The 22,500-nt window shown below is 42.9% G+C and overlaps 1 protein-coding gene across 2 annotated transcripts in view; it reads right to left on the bottom strand.

Annotated features, from left to right (window-relative positions):
- Positions 1-22,500, bottom strand: part of nav2a (neuron navigator 2a) — a 460,666-nt gene that overhangs the window by 368,587 nt on the left and 69,579 nt on the right. For both annotated transcript variants that reach the window (XM_061887617.1, XM_061887615.1), the window contains exon 3: positions 7,557-7,609. In XM_061887617.1, coding sequence (XP_061743601.1) covers positions 7,557-7,609 — 53 coding nt within the window. The remainder of the gene's footprint in view (positions 1-7,556; positions 7,610-22,500) is intronic.

Below are 22,500 nucleotides of genomic sequence, written 5' to 3'. Positions count from 1 at the left end.
TACATCATTTGTTTGCCCTTTAACATCAAAACTGTATTTGCCATTAGGATGAGCAGTGCTGTTTTTTAATGGCCGTAAGTCTTGAAACTATAGACCAGGGGTTGGGAACCTTTTTGGCTAAGAGAGCCAAGAAGCCAAATATTTTAAAATGTATTTCCATAAGAGCCATATAATATTTTTTTTTACACTGAACACAACTAATCACGTGCATTTTTAAGTAAAACCAACATTTCGAGTGTATAATAAGTCTGTTATTCTCTGTAATAACATTGTTATTCTGAAGCTACCGGTGGAGGGGGTGTGGCCTGCGGGCCTGCAGCGAAGCGGGGTGTGCCAGGACCGGCCTTGAAATCAGCGACAGGTGCATAAATGGCCCACCTGGGCCTTGTTATCTAATCACCTGTCGCTCTGTTATAAGCAGCAGCCAGGAGGAGAAACGGGGTTGGGGCTGGAGCCAGAGTGCGAGCGAGAACGAAAAAGAAAAATACTATTGCTGTAAAGCAACTGAGAGACTTATTGAAAAATAAAACAATATTGTAACCCTGAAACAGAGTCTCATGTCGGTGCTTGGTGGTCTGAAGAACCCCCAGGAGGGCAAGCCCCAAACTAATTAATAATAAATAAATAACTTTTTTACCATTAACGCAACTTCTTAAACAGGTGCGCTAGAAAACGGATGGATGGATTAAAATGCATGAGAATGTTTTATATTTTGAACGTTATTTTTAACACTGTGATTACTAGCGGAATTATTCATTACTTATCGTGTTAAGCAATGTCAGCTCAGATTTATCCGAGAGCCAGATGCAGTCATCAAAAGAGCCACATCTGGCTCTAGAGCCATAGGTTCCCTACCCCTGTTATAGAAAGTATTTCAACAGTTGAAATCTGCGCTTTCAGGTGTTGTATGAGTTATTACGGCAGCTCAGACCAGGAACAAAGCAGAGCCAGTTGGGTTTGTTTTCAGAGCATCCAGCCAGAAACGGATGCGGAAGCACATTTTTACGTGATAATATATCATATTGTAACTGTTTATTCCACTGTGCATTCATATTTTGCTGTTTTCTTTTGTAAAAGATAACATCGAGGAGTTGGTCTGAGAATTAAAAGAGGAGCGAGGTTCATATGTTGTTAATATTCAGTGTTTTATTGTTCGTAGATAATATTATAAATCCCTCTTTCTTTATTTTCATCTACATTTGGGATGTCTCATTCAGTGAAAAACTGTTAAATTCCATTCCGTTTTTTTTTATTTTTTTTTTAGAAGCGGTCTGTCACAATGCGCCAGCGCCCCCCGCGACCCCAAGAAGGAATAAGCGGTAGAAAATGGATGGATGGAGGGTCTGTCACAATGTTTTTAGAACTCTATCGGGCATTTTAGCTTTTTAGTTAAGTCTTTATTTGAAGGTACAATGCACAGAAACACGAAGCTCAAAGACAGATATGTTCTGTACCAGATTGTAGCTAAATAGCTAATTTCCAGTCTGGCTACCTAAATTAAAGAGATACAAAAATTATGCAATAAAATTGTGAAAATAAAACCATACAATTGCATGTAATCAAATTTTAAAAAATCATAAAATGTCCTTTCATGGACTCATACTTAATATACAATACGCCCACACCTCATTTACATCCTCACACAAAGAAAATACATGCGTTTGTTCCCATCTGTCATCATTTGTAAAAACAACCATGATTTTAACAGACACACCTCACAATTTACAGCAAAAATGCTGTCATGGATGAATATAATACACATTAAGTTGATCTGGCAATCATAGTGTCCACCTTAGTGACCGTGTGAGCAGCTCTGATTGCTCCAAAGCCACTTTTTAACTTCAATTGTGAACAAAGAGTAATCTGTTAGACGTTTTAAGTTTGTTGTGAGGTGGTTCCATTCCTTTATGGCTTTACATCATGGGTGTCAAATTTGGCCCGTCGTGTAATTTCATTTGGCCCTTGAGGCAATATCAAATGAACATTAGAGCTGGCCCGCCGCTGTAAGACCGCATTCACCACTAATACTCATACTCGTCAACCCTCCTGATTTTCCCGGGAGACTTCCGAAGTTCAGTGCCCCTCCCAAATTTCTCCCGATTTCCACCTGGACAATAATACTGGGGGCGGGCCATAGTAGCACTGCCTTTGGCGTTCTCTACATGTCGCCACGCCCGCTTTTCCTCCATACAAACAGCGTGCCGGCCCACTGACATAATATATGCGGCTCATACACACACACAAGTGTATGCGAGGTATACTTGGTTAACAGCCATACAGGTCACACTGTAGGTGGCCGTATAAACAACTTTAACACTGTTACAAATATACGCCACACAGTGAACCCAGAGCAAACAAGAATGGCAAACACATTTTGGGAGAACATCCGCACCGTAACACAACATAAACACAACCGAACAAATACCCAGAACCCCTTGCATCACTACCTCTTCCTGGACGCTACAGTATACACCCCCGCTACCACCAAACCACGCCCCAACTCAAACCCGCCGCCGAAAAGAGGCATTCAATTTGTATTTTTATTTTATTTGATATGCCATTGATATGTTTTAATTATTATTATTTTAAACTGGATTTTGCATGTCACTATAAAGTTATATAAGCCTTGCTTGTTCAATATTCAATGCAAAACTTGTTTGGGTCCCTATTAAAAGGTTCATTTGTTCAACTTCGGCCCACGGCTTCGTTCAGTTTTAAATTTTGGCCCACTCTGTATTTGAGTTTGACACCCCTGCTTTACATGAAAAGATTGTGACTTTTGGTATGAGTGTTCCAGGAAAAAAGGACCCAAACACACATACTGTACAGCAGATTTTTACAGGTAAATGTGGATATATCATTTATACACACATACATGACTAAACACGTGTTGAAAAATAAGCAAGTGATTCAATTATAAATAAATATTTCTACACATAGAAGTAATCATCAACTTACAGTCCCCTCTTTGGGGATTGTAATAGAGATCCATCTGGATTCCTCAACTTCATTCTAAACATTTCTTCACAAAAAAATAAATCTTTAACATCAATATTTATGGAACATGTCCACAAAAAATCCATCTGTCAACACTGAATATTGCATTGTTGCATTTCTTTTCACAGTTTATGAACTTACATTCTTATTTTGTTGAAGTATTATTCAATAAATATATTTATAAAGGACTTTTGAATTTTTGCTATTTTTGGAATATTTAAAAAAAAAATCTCACGTACCCCTTGGCATACCTTCAAGTACCCCCATTTGAGAACCACTGAGCTATAGGACATTTATATAGGTGGCACCACAACGGTGACAAAAAGGGCTTTTCAGTTGTTAAAGGGGAACATTATCAGCAGACCTATGTAAGCGTCAATATATACCTTGATGGTGCAGAAAAAAGACCATATATTCTTTTAACCAATTTCCGAACTCTGAATGGGTGAATTTTGGCGAATTAAACGCCTTTCTGTTTATCGAGCTGGAGGCGATGACGTCAGAATGTGACGTCGCCGAGGTAACACACCCACCATTTTCATTTTCAACACATTACAAACACCGGGTCTCAGCTCTATTATTTTCCGTTTTTTCGACTATTTTTTGGAACCTTGGAGACATCATGCCTCGTCGGTGTGTTGTCGGAGGGTGTAACAACACTAACAGGGAGGGATTCAAGTTGCACCACTGGCCCGAAGATGCCAAAGTGTCTGCCGCCAGACCCCCATTGAATGTGCCTGAGTGTCTCCACATTTGACCGGCGATGCTAAGACAGACATGGCACAGAGATGTATGGATAACCTGCAGATGCATTTGCAACGATAAAGTCAACGAAATCACAAAGGTGAGTTTTGTTGATGTTGTTGACTTATGTGCTAATCAGACATATTTGGTTGCGGCGTGACTGCCAGCTAATCAATGCTAACATGCTACGCTGATCGAGGCTAACATGCTATTTACCGGCGATGACAGACATGACACAGAAAAGTATGGATAACCTGCAGATGCATTTGCAATGATAAAGTCAACAAAATCACAAAGGTGAGTTTTGTTGATGTTGACTTATGTGCTAATCAGACATATTTGGTCGCGGCGTGACTGCCAGCTAATCGATGCTAACATGCTATTTACCGGCGGTGCTAAAGCAGACATGGTACAGAGATGTATGGATAACTTGTAGATGCATTTGCAACTATATTACGTTTCCTTCCACCCACATTTAATGCGAAACAAACACTTACCAATCGACAGATTTAAGTTGCTCCATTATCACAAAATGCAAAAGTCCTGATCGTTTGGTCCGCACATTTGACCGGCGATGCTAAGACAGACATGGCACAGAGATGTATGGATAACCTGCAGATGCATTTGCAACAATAAAGTCAACGAAATCACAAAGGTGAGTTTTGTTGATGTTGTTGACTTATGTGCTAATCAGACATATTTGGTTGCGGCGTGACTGCCAGCTAATCAATGCTAACATGCTACGCTAATCGAGGCTAACATGCTATTTACCGGCGATGACAGACATGACACAGAAAAGTATGGATAACCTGCAGATGCATTTGCAATGATAAAGTCAACAAAATCCCAAAGGTGAGTTTTGTTGATGTTGACTTATGTGCTAATCAGACATATTTGGTCGCGGCGTGACTGCCAGCTAATCGATGCTAACATGCTATTTACCGGCGGTGCTAAAGCAGACATGGCACAGAGATGTATGGATAACCTGTAGATGTATTTGCAACTATATTACGTTTACTTCCATCCACATTTAATGCGAAAAAAACACTTACCAATCGACAGATTTAAGTTGCTCCATTAGCACAAAATGCGAAAGTCCTGATCGTTCGGCACATTTTACCGGCGATGCTAACGCAGCTAATCGGCCATGCTATGGCTATGAATAGCGTCAATAGCTATTCGCTCAATAGCTTCAGTTTCTTCTTCAATACTTTCATACTCCAACCATCTGTTTCAATACATGCGTAATCTGTTGAATCGCTTAAGTCGCTGAAATCCGAGTTTGAATCCGAGCTAATGTCGCTATATCTTGCTGTGGTATTCCCATTGTTTGTTTACATTGGCAGCACTGTGTGACGTCACAGGGAAATGGCCAGTGTCTTCGCAGAGAGCGAAAATAAGGCACTTTAAAGCTTTATTTAGGGATATTCCGGGACCGGTAAAATTAAATAAAAAAACTTCAAAAAATACAACAAGCCACTGGGAACTGATTTTTATTGTTTTTAACCCTTTTGAAATTGTAATAATGTTCCCCTTTAACCACGGAGGGGTGCTGGGCTTTGATAGGCTCCGGTGGTCTGGCCGGTGGCCAAAAATAGTCCCCCCCCCCTTCCTCAGCTGGCACACTGGCCCAATTTATGAGGCATCACATGCAGGGGAGGGCAGCCCTGCCTGGGGACTTCTTCCCGTGTGATAACACTCGAAAAATGTCACAAGGAGCCTGACTAACTGTCAATTGATTTTAAAGGGGAACATTATCACAATTTCAAAAGGGTTAAAAACAATAAAAATCAGTTCCCACTGGCTTGTTGTATTTTTTTTCAAAATTTTACACCTCCCGGAATATCCCTAAATAAAGCTTTAAAGTGCCTAATTTTCGCTATCTTCGAAACCACTATCCATTTCCCTGTGACGTCATACAGTGCTGCCAATACAAACAAAATGGCGGATAGCACAGCAAGATATAGCGACATTAGCTCGGATTCAGACTCGGATTTCAGCGGCTTAAGCGATTCAACAGATTACGCATGTATTGAAACAGATGGTCGGAGTATGGAGGCAGATAGCGAAAACGAAATTGAAGAAGAAATTGAAGCTATTGAGCGAATAGCTATTGACGCTATTCGGCCATAGCGTGGGTGTACCTAATGAAGTGGCCCATAGCATGGCTGTCTTATTAGCATCGCCGGTAAAATGTGCGGACCAAACGATCAGGACTTTCGCATCTTGTGACACTGGAGCAACTTAAATCCGTCGATTGGTAAGTGTTTGTTTCGCATTAAATGTGGGTATCTAGTTTCAAATGTACATACAGCTAGCGTAAATAGCATGTTAGCATCGATTAGCGTAGCATTTTCGCATCGATTAGCTGGCAGTCATGCCGTGACCAAATATGTCTGATTAGCACATAAGTCAACAACATCAACAAAACTCATAAGTCAACAAAACTCATAATAAGTCAACAACATCAACAAAACTCACCTTTGTGATTTCGTTGACTTATCGTTGCAAATGCATCTGCAGGTTATCCATACATCTCTGTGCCATGTCTGTCTTAGCATCGCCGGTAAAATGTGCGGACCAAACGATCAGGACTTTCGCATCTCGTGACACTGGAGCAACTTAAATCCGTCGATTGGTAAGTGTTTGTTTCGCATTAAATGTGGGTATCTAGTTTCAAATGTACATACAGCTAGCGTACATAGCATGTTAGCATCGATTATCGTAGCATGTTAGCATCGATTAGCTGGCAGTCATGCCGTGACCAAATATGTCTGATTAGCACATAAGTCAACAACATCAACAAAACTCACCTTTGTGATTTGGTTGACTTAATGGTTGCAAATGCATCTGCAGGTTATCCATACATCTCTGTGCCATGTCTGTCTTAGCATCGCCGGTCAAATGTGCGGACCAAACGATCAGGACTTTTGCATCTTGTGACACTGGAGCAGCTTAAATCCGTCGATTGGTAAGTGTTTGTTTCGCATTAAATGTGGGTATCTAGTTTCAAATGTGCATACAGCTAGCGTAAATAGCATGTTAGCATTGATTAGCGTAGCATGTTCGCATCGATTAGTTGGCAGTCATGCCGTGACCAAATATGTCTGATTAGCACATAAGTCAACAACATCAACAAAACTCACCTTTGTGATTTCGTTGACTTAATGGTTGCAAATGCATCTGCAGGTTATCCATACATCTCTGTGCCATGTCTGCTTTAGCATCGCCGGTCAAATGTGGAGACACTCTGGCACATTCAATGGGGGTCTGGCAGCAGATTTCTTGCCAGTGGTGCAACTTGAATCCCTCCCTGTTAGTGTTGTTACACCCTCCGACAACACACTGACAAGGCATGATGTCTCCAAGGTTCCAAAAAATAGTTGAAAAAACGGAAAATAACAGAGCTGAGACCCGGTGTTTGTAATGTGAAAATGAAAATGGCGGGTGTGTTACCTCGGTGACGTCACATTCTGACGTCATCGCTAAAAGACCGATAAACAGAAAGGCGTTTAATTCGCCAAAATTCACCCATTTAGAGTTCGGAAATCGGTTAAAAAAATACATGGTCTTTTTTCTGCAACATCAAGGTATATATTGACGCTTGCATAGGTTTGGTGATAATGTTCCTCTTTAAAATGCCTTTGAGCACGGACTCTAAAAAAAAAAAAAAAAAAAAGTTATACGTGACATTCTCGGGATGGTGAAGAATGTCACAAAGTTGGGGTCCCGACAAGACCACAGAGGTGTGTTATTTCACACAAACTTTCGCAATTTTCTGCCAAAAAAAAGAAAAAAAAAAGAAGATTGCTTACCATCTGAGAGCGGCTCTTGGGGCAGCCGTTGATGTCGTCCAGCTTCTCATTGGCTGAGGACAGACAGAGAATGTGTTATTATTATTCCCGGGAAAGACGTCCGAATGCTCTGACCCCTCATCTCCGACCCCCTTTTAACTTTATCCGGTTGGAGTAAATATGAATGGGGTCTGCTGAGGGGCCCGGGAGAAAAGATGGGAGTGTCGTCCTGCTTCTTTGGCGGCGGGGGCGGGGGCGGGGGCGGCGTGTGATGAGAGGGATTCTTCCTCCCTTAAAGGCCCGGCCCACAGCAGCTGAGACGGGACGAGGGGGGGTCGCTGCTGACAACTGTGCCAACAGTCCAGCGTGCAAGAGCAGGGGCCCCCACAGTCCACCTCAGACAGCATGTGGGTGCCACCGACCCTGTGGGACAACACTCCTCTAACAGGTCAATAAATAATAAACTGCATGTTGATTGGCAACACTAAATGGTCCCGAGTGTGTGAATGTTGTCTCTCTGTCTGTGTTGGCCCTGCGATGAGGTGGCCACTTGTCCAGGGTGTACCCTGCCTTCCACCCGATTGTAGCTGAGATACACACCAGCGCCCCCCGCGACTACAAAGGGACTAAGCGGTAGGAAATGGATGGATGTTAGCCCTACGGTAAGACTTACTACCTATTATCTATGTCCAGCTTTGACATATAAATACAAACCCTGTTTCCATATGAGTTGGGAAATTGTGTTAGATGTAAATATAAACAGAATACAAATCCTTTTCAAGCCATATTCAGTTGAATATGCTACAAAGACAACATATTTGATGTTCAAACTCATAAACATTTTTTTTTGCATATAATCATTAACTTTAGAATTTGATGCCAGCAACACGTGACAAAGAAGTTGGGAAAGGTGGCAATAAATACTGATAAATTTGAGGAATGCTCATCAAACACTTATATGGAACATCCCACAGGTGTGCAGGCTAATTGGGAACAGGTGGGTGCCATGATTGGGTATAAAAGCAGCTTCCATGAAATGCTAAGTAATTCAAAAACAAGGATGGGGTGAGGGTCAAGAATTTGTAAGCAAATTGTCAAACAGTTTTAGAACAACATTTCTCAACGAGCTATTGCAAGGAATTTAGGGATTTTGCCATCTACGGTCCGTAAAATCATCAAAAGGTTCAGAGAATCTGGAGAAATCACTGCACATAAGCGATGATATTACAGACTTTTGATTCCTCAGGCGGGTACTGCATCAAAAACCAACAGTGTGTAAAGGATATCACCACATGGGCTCAGGAACACTTCATAAAACCACTGTCAGTAACAACAGTTGGTCGCTACATCTGTAAGTGCAAGTTAAAACTCTACTATGCAAAGCCAAACCCATTTATCAACAATATCCTGAAACGCCGCCGACTTGGCTGGGCCCGAGATCATCTAAGATGGACTGATGCAAAGTGGAAAAGTGTTCTGTGGTCTGACGAGTCCACATTTCAAATTATATTTGGAAAGAGAGGACGTGGTGTCCTCCGGAACAAAGAGAAAAATAACCATCCGGATTGTTATAGGCGCAAAGTTGAAAAGCCAGCATGTGTGATGGTATGGGGGTGTATTAGTGCCCAAGGCATGGGTAACTTACACATCTGTGAAGGCACCATTAATGCTGAAAGGTCCATACAGGTTTTGGAGCAACATATGTTGTCATCCAAGCAACGTTATCATGGACGCCCCTGCTTATTTCAGCAAGACAATGCCAAGCCACGTGTTACAACAGCGTAGCTTCGTAGTAAAAGAGTGCGGGTTCTTTCCTGGCCCGCCTGCAGTCCAGACTTATCTCCCATCGAAAATTTGTGGCGTATTATGAAGCGTAAAATAGGACAGCGGACACCCCGGACTGTTGAAGGACTGAAGCTCTACATAAAACAAGAATGGGAAAAAATTCCACCTTCAAAGCTTCAACAATTAGTTTCCTCAGTTCCCAAACGTTTATTGAGTGTTGTTAAAAGAAAAGGTGATGTAACACAGTGGTGAACATGCCCTTTCCCAACTACTTTGGCACGTGTTGCAGCCATGAAATTCTAAGTTATTATTTGCAACAAAAAAAATAAAGTTTGAGCTTTAACATCAAATATGTTGTCTTTGTAGTGCATTCAACTGAAGATGGGTTGAAAAAAAAATTGCAAATCATTGTATTCTGTTTGTATTTACACACACACACACACACACACACCACACACACACACACACACACACACACACACACCACACACACACACACACACACACACACACACACACATACACGGTTGTGGTCAAAAGTTTACATACACTTGTAAAGAAAATAATGTCATAGCTGTCTTGAGTTTCCAATACTTTCTACAACTCTTATTTATTTGTGACAGAGTGATTGGATCACATACTTGTTGGTCACAAAAAACATTCATGAAGTTTGGATCTTTTATGAATTTATTATGAGTCTACTGAAAATGTGACCAAAACTGCTGGGTCAAAAGTATACATACAGCAATGTTAATATTTGTATTTTGTTCCCTGCTTCAGTTTTGTTTTCATTCTACAAGTAACGACTTCTGTCTTCCTGCTCGCTACCCGCTAGCTTCCACGCTAGGCCCTTTTGTTTTTGCTAGCTTCAATGCTAAGCTCCTTTTGTTTTATAGCTCCCATGCTAGCTCTTTTAGTTTTGTTATCCGCCTCATGTGCGCTTTTTGTTGTACCCCTTTTGTTCTTGTTCTAGTATTTTATTTAAAATATGTTTACCTGCAAAATGCCTGCCTCCTTCTCTTTTGTCATAGAATAGAATAGAATGGAATAGAATAGAAAGTACTTTATTGATCCCTGGGGGAAATTAAGCATGTTGTCATGTTTCCATTGTTTGCTATTGTCAGGCTTGCCCCTGACAGTTTGTTTGTGTTTTAGTTTTTCCTGTGTGTGTGTGTAGTACTACCTGTCTTTAGTTCCTGTCAGCGCTCTTATTTTGTCTGTTTCCTGTCTTTCTCCCTGAGTGCTGTGTCCCCTCAGCTGCGGCGGATTGGCACCTGGCCACACCTGGTGTCAATCAGCCCGCTCCTATTTAGACCTGTCTTCCCATCCAGTCAGTGCTGGATTATTGTCGATGTCACTTCTGTATTGTCGCTCCTGTCGTGTGGTGTCATTGCAGCGTAGCGGTAAGCTATATTTCGCTATCTGTTTATAGCTTACTGTCTTTTGTTCCCTGCTTCAGTTTTGTTTTCATTCTACAAGTAACGACTTCTGTCTTCCTGCTCGCTACCCGCTAGCTTCCACGCTAGGCCCTTTTGTTTTCGCTAGCTTCCATGCTAAGCTCCTTTGGTTTTCTAGCTCCCATGCTAGCTCTTTTAGTTTTGTTATCCGGCTCATGCGCGCTTTTCGTTGTACCCCTTTTGTTCTTGTACAAGTATTTTAATTAAAACATGTTTACCTGCAAAATGCCTGCCTCCTTCTCTGCATCTTGGGGTTTGTCACAAACTAACTGACAACTATGAGGAATGCTGCTACAATATACAAACTTTTCGGTTTGCAAACCATGCTTAAGAGCCAAATGAGTTTGTACATCGTGCTGTATTTGTTTTATTTGCTGATATTGGACTGATATCAGGTTGGGACACTCTAACAACATCTGACACCACGTATAAAATAGGATTTTGATAGAATGCTGAGTAATCGTTATGATCGCATGACATGTGCTAAGCATTCATTTTCCGACAAAGGGCGTATTGTATGTTTGAAATAGTTTACGTGCTTATCGGCCGTGATGGGCGTCCTTTTTTCAAAACTTCAAAATCAATTGACATACTGTATTCTCTTGCTTTGAATATTTTTTTTTTTTTTTCGAAGAAGCGTGTATGGTGTAAACCACATGAATGCTTAACGCTCAAACAAAGATTTGCAACAGCCGCATGACTGCCCCAGTTACAGACAGTCATACAGTTCAGTCGCCTTGTCAGCATAACCTCCTTTTTTGCTTCTATTCTTTGTGCAGGTTATGTAGAGGACAAGAACTGTTATACTGCCGGCCTAAGTGAGCCAAGGAAGGAATGACTTCATACTGTGGAGCAGGGATTCTCAACTGGTGACTCGCGAATGGGCTGAGGGTCTATATTTGTCTGGATCCCAAGATGCAGGGAAGGCAGGCAAAGTGCAGGTACAAGCACTTTTATTAGGGAAACATAGTGCAGCAGGGAAGTGCACAAAAAGCAAATAGGTGTTAAGATCCGTACATGGATTTTCTCATATTGTTGTTTCTGTTCCATTTTCATATGACTCTGCTGTTTAACATGCTTATTTCCTGTTTTTGTTCGTTACCACGGTTACTCATCAGTTCACCTGCTGCTCACGGCCCCGCACACCTGCTACGGATAATCACCATCACTTTTTAAGCCATCCTCTTTTGTTTGTTCAGCCTGGTTCATGATTTGCTTTTCACGCATGCAATACTTTCATGTATGTATATTCTCGCTAAGCTAGCCATCGTTCATTCCAGTTCTCATGCTGAAGGTTTTGTTTCTCTTTTGTGCCTCCGGGTCAGTTTAGTTTGCATTTTGTATCACCCAGTTCTCCTACTAGCGTCTTTTGGTTTCCTTTTTGTTAGCTCCAGTGTTTTGTTTCTTAGATCATTGTTGTAGAATAAATCTGTTAAAACTTCCCTTTGCTGTGTAAAATTTTGACGCATCTTCGAGGGAATCGAACCCGGTACCAAGATGCCGAACAGACGTCACGATAGGGATAGGAAGCAGAGATGTCCGATAATGGATTCCGATATTGTCCAACTCTTATTTACCGATTCCAACATCAACCGATAACGATATATACAGTTGTCGAATGAACACATTATTATGCCTAATTTTGTTGTGAAGCCCCGCTAGATGCATTAAAAAATGTAACGAGGTTTTGCAAAATAAATCAACTCAAATTATGGAAAAAAACGCCAACTACCATATTTATTATTGAAGTCACAAAGTGCATTTTTTTTTTTTTAAACAGGCCTCAAAACAGCAGCTTGGAATTTGGGACATGCTCTCCCTGAGAGAGCATGAGGAGGTTGAGGTGGGCGGAGTTGAGGTAGGAAGTAGCGGGGGGCGTGTATTGTAGCGTCCGGGGTTCTGGGTATGTGTTCTGTTGTGTTTATGTTGTGTTACGGTGCGGATGTTCTCCCGAAATGTGAAGTGAAGTGAATTATATTTATATAGCGCTTTTCTCAAGTGACTCAAAGCGCTTTACAAAGTGAAACCCAATATCTAAATTACATTTAAAGCAGTGTGGGTGCCCAAGGACACAACGGCAGTGACTAGGATGGCGGAAGCGGGAATCGAACTTGCAACCCTCAAGTTGCTGGCACGGCCACTCTACCAACCGAGCTACGCCGACCGAAATGTGTTTGTCATTCTTGTTTGGTGTGGGTTCACAGTGTGGCGCATATTTGTAATAGTGTTAAAGTTCTCTATTCGGCCACCCTCAGTGTGACCTGTATGGACGTTGACCAAGTATGCAGGCATTCACTTGTGTGTGTGAAAAGCAGTAGATATTATGTGATTGGGCCGTGCCGATAACCGTAGTCGCACTATTATACAAAAGCAACTTTTCTTACCGTCTGGTACCTGCTGATCTGTATTTGGGATCTGCATAAATCCTGAAAAATTGCGCGCATCCACCTTTGTAGTCCGTATCGACTATGGAGTCGATACGTTTCTTGTCTTTCTCTATCTTCTTGTTATAGGACATTCATCCTCCGCTGTTGCCATTCCTAATATAAAGTAGTGTAAAGTTCTTACTTATATCCGTCAGTAAACTCGCCATGAAAGCACTAAAACATACCGGTGTAGTGAGTTTACATTATTCACCCAAGGAACTTTAATTATTAGAGAGTTTGGGACAGACGGTTTTTCACGGGGCTGCTCCGTTATTGATTGAAGTAAAGTCTGCATGTCATTGAAACAGTTAGCGCCATCTTTTGTGACTTCTTCCATTCACGTCCTTGCACGCTACACCGCTACAACAAAAATGACGGGGAGAAGACGCTGTCGAAGGTGAGCCACGTAAATAAGACCGCCCACAAAACGGCACATCCTGAAGCAACTGTCAGAAAGCGGTTTGATAGATGATCAGTAAAATATAATCTATGCAACATTTTGACCAAACAACCACCATTACATGTTATGTAGACCAAAAAGAAGTGTTTTACATTAAAAAAAAAAATCATAATATGACCCTTTAATGCGTCTTTTGTATTAAAAAAGACCTGAATAGACTCGCTCATCGGCAGTGAGCCTTATAATCCTCTGGTTCAGGATAATATGGTAAACGCAGAACATTTTCAGTCTTGATAAATCACGAGTGCTAAATTAATATATATTTCGAATATCGTGGGCGTTCTAACAATCAGCACATGTTCTACATACACAATGGGATGTGCCAAAGAACCACCATTACATGTTATGCAGACCACAAGGAAAAAAATAAATATGACTCCTTTAATGCGCCTTATACAAACCTTGTTTTCATATAAGTTACAAAATTGTGTTAGATGTAAATATAAACAGAATACAATGATTTGCAAATTCTTTTCAACCCATATTCAGTTGAATATGCTACAAAGACAACATATTTGATGTTCAAACTACATTTTTTTTTTTTTTTGCAAATAATAATTACCTTAGAATGTTATGGCTGCAACACGTGCCAAAGTAGTTGGGAAAGGGCATGTTCACCACTGTGTTACATCACCTTTTCTTTTAACAACACTCAATAAACGTTTGGGAACTGAGGAAACTAATTGTTGAAGCTTTGAAAGTGGAATTCTTTCCCATTCTTGTTTTATGTAGAGCTTCAGTCCTTCAACAGTCCGGGGTCTCCGCTGTCCTATTTTACGCTTCATAATGCGCTACATTGTTTCGATGGGAGACAGGTCTGGGCTGTAGGCGGGCCAGGAAAGTACCCACTCTCTTTTTTTACTAAGCCACGCTGTTGTAACACGTGCTGAATGTGGCTTGGAATTGTCTTACTGAAATAAGCAGGGGCGTCCATGAAAAAGACGGCGCTTAGATGGCAGCATATGTTGTTCCAAAACTTGTATGAACCTTTCAGCATTAATGGTGCCTTCACAGATGTGTTAGTTACCCATGCCTTGGGCACTAATACACCCCCATACCATCACACATGCTGGCGTTTGGACTTTGCGTCGATAACAGTCTGGATGGTTTGCTTCCCCTTTGGTCCGGATGACACAATTTGGAATCATTCCAAAAAAACTTTGAAATATGGACTCTTCAGACCACAGGACACTTTTCCACTTTGCATCAGTCCATCTTAGATGATCTCAGGTCCAGAGAAGCCAGCGGCGTTTCTGGATGTTGTTGATAAATGGCTTTCGCTTTGCATAGTAGAGCTTTAACTTGCACTTACAGATGTAGCGACAAACTGTATTTAGTGACAGTGGTTTTCTGAAGTGTTCCTCAGCCCATGTGGTGATATCCTTTAGAGATTGATGTGGGTTTTTGATACAGTGCCGTCTGAGTAATCGAAGATCACGGTCATTCAATGTTGGTTTCCGGCCATGCTGCTTACGTGGAGTGATTTCCACGGATTCTCTGAACCTTTTGATGATATTATGGACCGTAGATGTTGAAATCCCTAAATTTCTTGCAATTGCACTTTGCACGTTGTTCTTAAACTGTTTGACTAGTTGCTCATAGTGGGAGAGGGGTTAGTGCGTCTGCCTCACAATACTACGGTCCTGGAGTCTTGGGTTCAATCCCAGGCTCGGGATCTGTCTGTGTGGGGTTTGCATGTTCTCCCCGTGACTGCGTGGGTTCCCTCCGGGTACTCCGGCTTCCTCCCACTTCCAAAGACATGCACCTGGGGATAGGTTGATTGGCAACACTAAATGGTCCCTAGTGTGTGAATGTGAGTGTGAATGTTGTCTGTCTATCTGTGTTGGCCCTGCGATGAGGTGGCGACTTGTCTAGGGTGTACACCGCCTTCCGCCCGATTGTAGCTGAGATAGGTGCCAGCGCCCCCCGCGACCCCAAAAGGGAATAAGCGGTAGAAATGGATGGATGGATGGGTTTTCTGAAGTGTTCCTGAGCCCATGTGGTGATATCCTTTAGAGATTGATGAAGGTTTTTGATACTGTGCCGTCTGAGGGATCGAAGGTCACGGTCATTCAATGTTGGTTTCCGGCCATGCCGCTTACGTGGAGTGATTTCTCCAGATTCTCTGAACCTTTTGATGATATTATGGAGCGTAGATGTTGAAATCCCTAAATTTCTTGCAATTGCACTTTGAGAAAGGTTGTTCTTAAACTGTTTGACTATTTGCTCACGCAGTTGTGGACAAAGGGGTGTACCTCGCCCCATCCTTTCTTGTGAAAGACTGAGCATTTTTTTGGGGAAGCTGTTTTTATAGCCAATCATGGCACCCACCTGTTCCCAATTAGCCTGCACACCTGTTCCAAATAAGTGTTTGATGAGTATTCCTCAACTTTATCAGTATATATTGCCACCTTTCCCAACTTCTTTGTCACGTGTTGCCGGTATTAAATTTCAAAGTTTATGATTATTTGCAACAAGAAAAAATGTTTCAGTTTGAACATCAAATATGTTGTCTTTGTAGCATATTCAACTGAATATGGGTTGAAAAGGATTTGCAAATCATTGTATTCTGTTTATATTTACATCTAACACAATTTCCCAACTCATATGGAAACGGGGGTTGTATATGAAAAAAGACAGAAAACAGACCATTCATCGGCAGTGCCTTATAATCCGGTGCGCCCTATGGTCCGGAAAATACGGTAATCCAATTGTGAAAACTATGCTTTCACACATTTTCCGGTTTTGTCCATATTGTTCTTACTTAGTGTCCTCATTGAACCGGGACTGCAGAGCAGGATGTACAGAACAACAAGTACAGTACAGCTCAGTACTTACATCACTCCAACCCTCCGATTGCTGAAGCAAGCATCGTACTAGGAAACTGCGACCGGAGCCAAAAAGATTTGTCATGGAAAGAAAGTCCTCCCCTGGCAAGTGACATAAACACATCGCACAGTCTACCCAATTTGCCGTCGTGCCTGTGAGACTGCGTTCTTTAAAAAGAAAGAAATAAATCACATGCAGATCAAAGAATGAGACGCTTTTCTGCGAGGGGATCAAGATCAATAAATCATATCCCGTATCAGATGAGTGTACAGTCAGCCGCTGCCGGCCTACTTCTGCGAGCTTTGTCTATTCAGTGTTGTGGCCTCCAACGCCTCATTTTGTGTCAGCTTCATCAGGAAGTTGTGGCAAAACTAACCATGTCTTGAGGTTCATTTGTTTCATTAACTTGTAGGGTTCTATGGTGTAACGGTACGAGTATAGTTCCACGGTGCTGATGAATCGAAAACGGTTCTATGTTTGAAAACTACCGGTTCCCAACGGGCATGATAGTGTTTGGACCTAGTGGTCAATCAATCAATCAATTAATGTTTATTTGTATAGCCCAAAATCACAAATGTCTCAAAGGACTGTACAAATCATTACGACTACAACATCCTCGGAAGAACCCACAAAAGGGCAAGGAAAACTCACACCCAGTGGGCAGGGAGAATTCACATCCAGTGGGACGCCAGTGACAATGCTGACTATGAGAAACCTTGGAGAGGACCTCAGATGTGGGCAACCCCCCCCTCTAGGGGACCGAAAGCAATGGATGTCGAGCGGGTCTAACATGATACTGTGAAAGTTCAATCCATAGTGGCTCCAACACAGCCGCGAGAGTTCAGTTCAAAGCGGATCCAAGACAGCAGCGAGAGTCCCGTCCACAGGAAACCATCCCAAGCGGAGGCGGATCAGCAGCGTAGAGATGTCCCCAACTGATACACAGGCGAGCGGTCCATCCTGGGTCCCGACGAGCGGTCCATCCTGGGTCTCGACTCTGGACGGCTAGTACTTCATCCATGGTCATCGGACCGGACCCCCTCCACAAGGGAGAGTGGGACATAGGAGAAAAAGAAAAGAAACGGCAGATCAACTGGGCAACCTCCCCCCCCTCTAGGGGACCGAAAGCAATGGATGTCGAGCGGGTCCAACATGATACTGTGAAAGTTCAATCCATAGTGGCTCCAACACAGCCGCGAGAGTTCAGTTCAAAGCGGATCCAAGACAGCAGCGAGAGTCCCGTCCACAGGAAACCATCCCAAGCGGAGGCGGATCAGCAGCGTAGAGATGTCCCCAACCGATACACAGGTGAGCGGTCCATCCTGGGTCCCGACGAGCGGTCCATCCTGGGTCTCGACTCTGGACGGCTAGTACTTCATCCATGGTCATCGGACCGGACCCCCTCCACAAGGGAGAGTGGGACATAGGAGAAAAAGAAAAGAAACGGCAGATCAACTGGGCAACCCCCCCCCCCTCTAGGGGACCGAAAGCAATGGATGTCGAGTGGTACCTGTCAGCTCCCCCCTGTTGACTTTGCACATTAATTAAGTCCATGGTCACCAACCTGGACTTTGGTATCGACAGCGATTTTAAATTGCAGCGTCAGATTGGCACAGTGGTGAAAGCCATCTTTTTTTATTTACATCAGCTGGCCGAGGTTAAAAACCTTCTTTCTAAGCAACTGTTTGAGACATGGCCGGCTCTACGCAGGGGCAACCGGGGGCAGAGCCCCCTTAAATAAATGTTTTGCCCCCTCAAATCAAAATTTGAGAAAGCAAATTTTAATAAACTCACAAAATTACTACATTACAAGTTGACAAAATTATCTGCACTAGCGGAAAAATCCGCCGAAAAAGTGACACACACGATATAGTAGTGTCGTCTTCTCTCTCATCCCTCCCTCCGCTGTGCGTGTATTCACCATTCCACAGACTGCGCAGCAGACACACACCCGCACACACCCCTCAGCCCTCAGTAAACATCCAATCACTGTTGCAGTATGAAAGTAAAAGAAAAGGAAAAGTTGTCTACATTCATCATATACTTGTTAGGATGGGTGTATTTGTGTAGTCTTATCTGTCATAAACACGTTTATCGTCGCGGACTTTCGGTGCTACGGAGTTCCTTTTTTTTTTTTTTTTTACAACTTGACGAGAGCGGTGACAGCGGAGGCTCTGAGCAGCAGTGGTTTGGAAGGCAGAGAGCCTCCACTGTCCCTGTAACAAGCTACAAGTCATTTATGATGCTGTTAATGAGGGTAAAAATGAAACATAAGGTATATATCCTGCTTAGCAGTCCTCCTCTGCTGTCCTCTGTTCAGAGCGGAGTCCCTAGCAACGGCCCGTTTTACTGCAGTCCAGACCTGTCACCCATGGAAAATGTGTGGCGCATTATGAAGTGTAAAATACGACAGCGGAGACCCCGGACTGTTGAACGACTGAAGCTCTACATAAAACAAGAATGGGAAAGAATTCCACTTTCAAAGCTTCAACAATTAGTTTCCTCAGTTCCCAAACGTTTATTGAGTGTTGTTAAAAGAAAAGGTGATGTAACACAGTGGTGAACATGCCCTTTCCCAACTACTTTGGCATGTGTTGCAGCCATGAAATTTTAAGTTAATTATTATTTGCAAAAAAAATAATGTTTATGAGTTTGAACATCAAATATGTTGCCTTTGTAGCAAATTCAACTGAATATGGCTTGAAAAGGATTTGCAAATCATTATATTCCGTTTCGTGGCGCAATGGAAGAGTGGCCGTGTGCAACCTGTGGGTCCCTGGTTCAATCCCCACCTAGTACCAACCTCGTCACATCCGTTGTGTCCTAAGCAAGACACTTCACCCTTGCTCCTGATGGGTGCTGGTTAGCGCCTTGCATGGCAGCTCCCTCCATCAGTGTGTGAATGTGTGTGTGAATGGGTGAATGTGGAAGTAGTGTCAAAGCGCTTTGAGTACCTTGAAGGTAGAAAAGCGCTAAACAAGTAAAACCCATTTATTTATTATTTATTTATTTACTTAGCAACGGTCTGGCAATCGACTGCTGGAATTATTTTTCTGTTGTTTTTCTTGTAATTCTACATAGTCAACCTTTAATGTTTCAATCTACATTTTGTAACAAACAAATTATAAGTTTCATTTGAGACGACCAAGACACCTAAAAACAAAAACACAGCCGTTTTCATCAATTTACAAGCAAGTGGGCAACACACATACATTGGAGTGAGTGAATGTTGTGCCCAGATGAGTGCCCACGTCCACTGCATGTGACAAACTGAAGACAAGTGACCTGGGTCTGACAGACCCCTAGTAAAAACCCGCCCCAGGCTGTAGTCCTGTACTGTTGTTGTTTTTCTTCATCTAATCACAGCGGGTTTTTTCTGTTGTTGTTCAAGCTTACTTATTTTCTGCTGCAACTTCCAGCAGCTCACAAAGAGAAAGTTAATGCTCTGTAATGCATCTATTTTTCAGAGCATTTCAAAAGTCTAGTCCTGCTCCTGCATGTTGTAGCAATGATGCTACTGCTAGTACATCAGGGACAGCAGCTAGCAATACTGCACCTTTAGCACCAGCAAGCACTGTTTCTCCTGCACCAGCTCCCTCCGTCCCCCCAACAAGTGCTCCCCCAAAGCAGCCTGCTCAGTGACTTAAATGGCAAGGCAGCATCTCAGCCAATACTGGGTGGCTCCCCAAAGCGTGCATTTGGTCCAACATTAAGATCATTCAATCCTGCCTGGTAGCGCACACGACCATGGCTCGAGTATTCTGTGGTGCCAGACGCCTGCTTCGGTTTCCCCTGTCGGAAATATGGCAGCACTGTTAATGTTGAGGGATTGCCACCTTATTGTGGTCAGGGGGTTAAGAGTTATACCAGCAGGAGCTTAGTCTTCAGGTGGGACACCCAAGTTGGACAGGTCTGCAGGTAGAGGCCTGACAAAGTGCAATCCACTACTCCAGGTTGGGGTTGGACACATAGCTAAAGACCCATTTCAATGTTACTATAAGCACAGAAAACAAAGTGCTAGAGCATGATGTGTACACATGATGCCCCCTTCACTTTTATGACTGCCCCCTCATATAAGCATGCCTAGAACCGCCCCTGGTTTGAGACAGTAATCCATGCCTTCATCACATCTCGGCTGGATTACTGTAACTATTTGTATTTTGGTATTAATCGATCCTCTCTCTCACGTCTGCAGCTGGCCCAAAATGCAGCTTCCCGACTTTTAACGAACAAGAAAAAGAGAGCACATTACTCCTGTTTTAGCCTCCCTCCACTGGCTGCCTGTGTCTTTTAGAGTCCATTTTAAAATGATCTTACTCGTTTTTAAATCCTTAGATTATGGGTGTCAAACTCAGGCCCGCCGTGTCATTTAATTTGGCCCTTGAGGCAACATCAAATTAACATTAGAGCTGACCCGCCTGTATAATGAGTCCATCCATCCATCTTCTTCCGCTTATCCGAGGTCGGGTCGCGGGGGCAACAGCCTAAGCAGGGAAACCCAAACTTCCCTTTCCCCAGCCACTTCGTCTAGCTCTTCCCGGGGGATCCCAAGGCGTTCCCAGGCCAGTCCTGGGTCTTCCCCGTGGCCTCCTACCGGTCGGACATGCCCCAAACACCTCCCTAGGAAGGCGTACAGGTGGCATCCTGACCAGATGCCCGAACCACCTCATCTGGCTCCTCTCCATGTGAAGGAGCAGTGGCTTTACTTTGAGTTCCTCCCGGATGGCAGAGCTTATCACCCTAAGGGAGAGACCCAAACTCATTTCGGCCGCTTGTACCCGTGATCTTATCCTTTCGGTCATGACCCAAAGCTCATGACCATAGGTGAGGATGGGAACGTAGATCGACCGGTAAATTGAGAGCTTTGCCTTCCGGCTCAGCTCCTTCTTCACCACAACGGATCGGTACAACGTCCGCATTACGGAAGACGCCGCACCGATCCGCCTGTCGATCTCACGATCCACTCTTCCCTCACTCGTAAACAAGACTTCGAGGTACTTGAACTCCTCCACTTTTTTTTGATAATAGTAACATTTAAATATAAATACAATAAAACATTGCAAAGGTTTCCCTGTTGTCCAATGTCCTCTCATTCGTACGCAAGTTGCAGACGTTCTCTGTGTATTTTTCTGTTAGTCCATCAAAGAAATTACTTTTTGTTGCAACACATTTACCCCGGTAATTTTTGTTGGTAAATGAGAGACAATGAGGTTATCATCACACTTCAACATCTCTAACATGTAAATGATGCCTCTTTGCCCGGCCTGCATTGTATATGAATATCTCTTATCTAAAGCCAGATAAATAAAGGTTACATAAGTATATAAATACATGTAAACTTGGAAGTGTATGTATATATTCTACATTACCCAGAAGGCTTAGTGGCGTAGACAGTAATAATAAGTATGTGTGAGCCATCCCGGAGGATCACATGTCTGCTGTTTGAGCAGTAAAAAGATTATATGTTTTTAACAGGGTTTGTCCCACTATGTACTTGATCGTGGCAAACCTGCCACGGCAAAATAAAAAACGCCACACAATAAAAATGTGCTTTTTTTTTTAACGCAAAAACAAATTAAAGTAATATGGGTTTGTATTGTGGCTTCCAGAAGAAGTCACGCAAAGTTCGACGGTTTCTTTAACTTTTATTGCCAATTTTACGCTAACAATCAGCACACTGCCAACACGTATTCCCAGCCAAGGTGGCTGCGGCAGGTGTATGTTGGTCTACCTCACTCTCTGACTTCAAGACCAGTGCTGGCTGCTGGGCTGCCAGCTCGGGCTTTTAGCCCAGTGGTCAGCACACTCGCCTCTCATACGAAGACCAGGGTTCACGTCCCTGTGCAGAATTGGATATAGGCCTGTGGCAGAACCAGCTGGGTCACACACACACACACCCACACACACACACACACACACACACACACACACACTCTTGTATTTGTTCCCTTCTTGAGACCTCCGAATAAGGCCTACTTCTTTAGGACCACCCTTTCTCGCGATATAAA

Source organism: Nerophis ophidion, linkage group LG25, assembly GCF_033978795.1.
Source record: "Nerophis ophidion isolate RoL-2023_Sa linkage group LG25, RoL_Noph_v1.0, whole genome shotgun sequence".
Lineage (NCBI taxonomy): Eukaryota > Metazoa > Chordata > Actinopteri > Syngnathiformes > Syngnathidae > Nerophis > Nerophis ophidion.
This window is presented reverse-complemented; position numbering and strand designations above follow the sequence as displayed.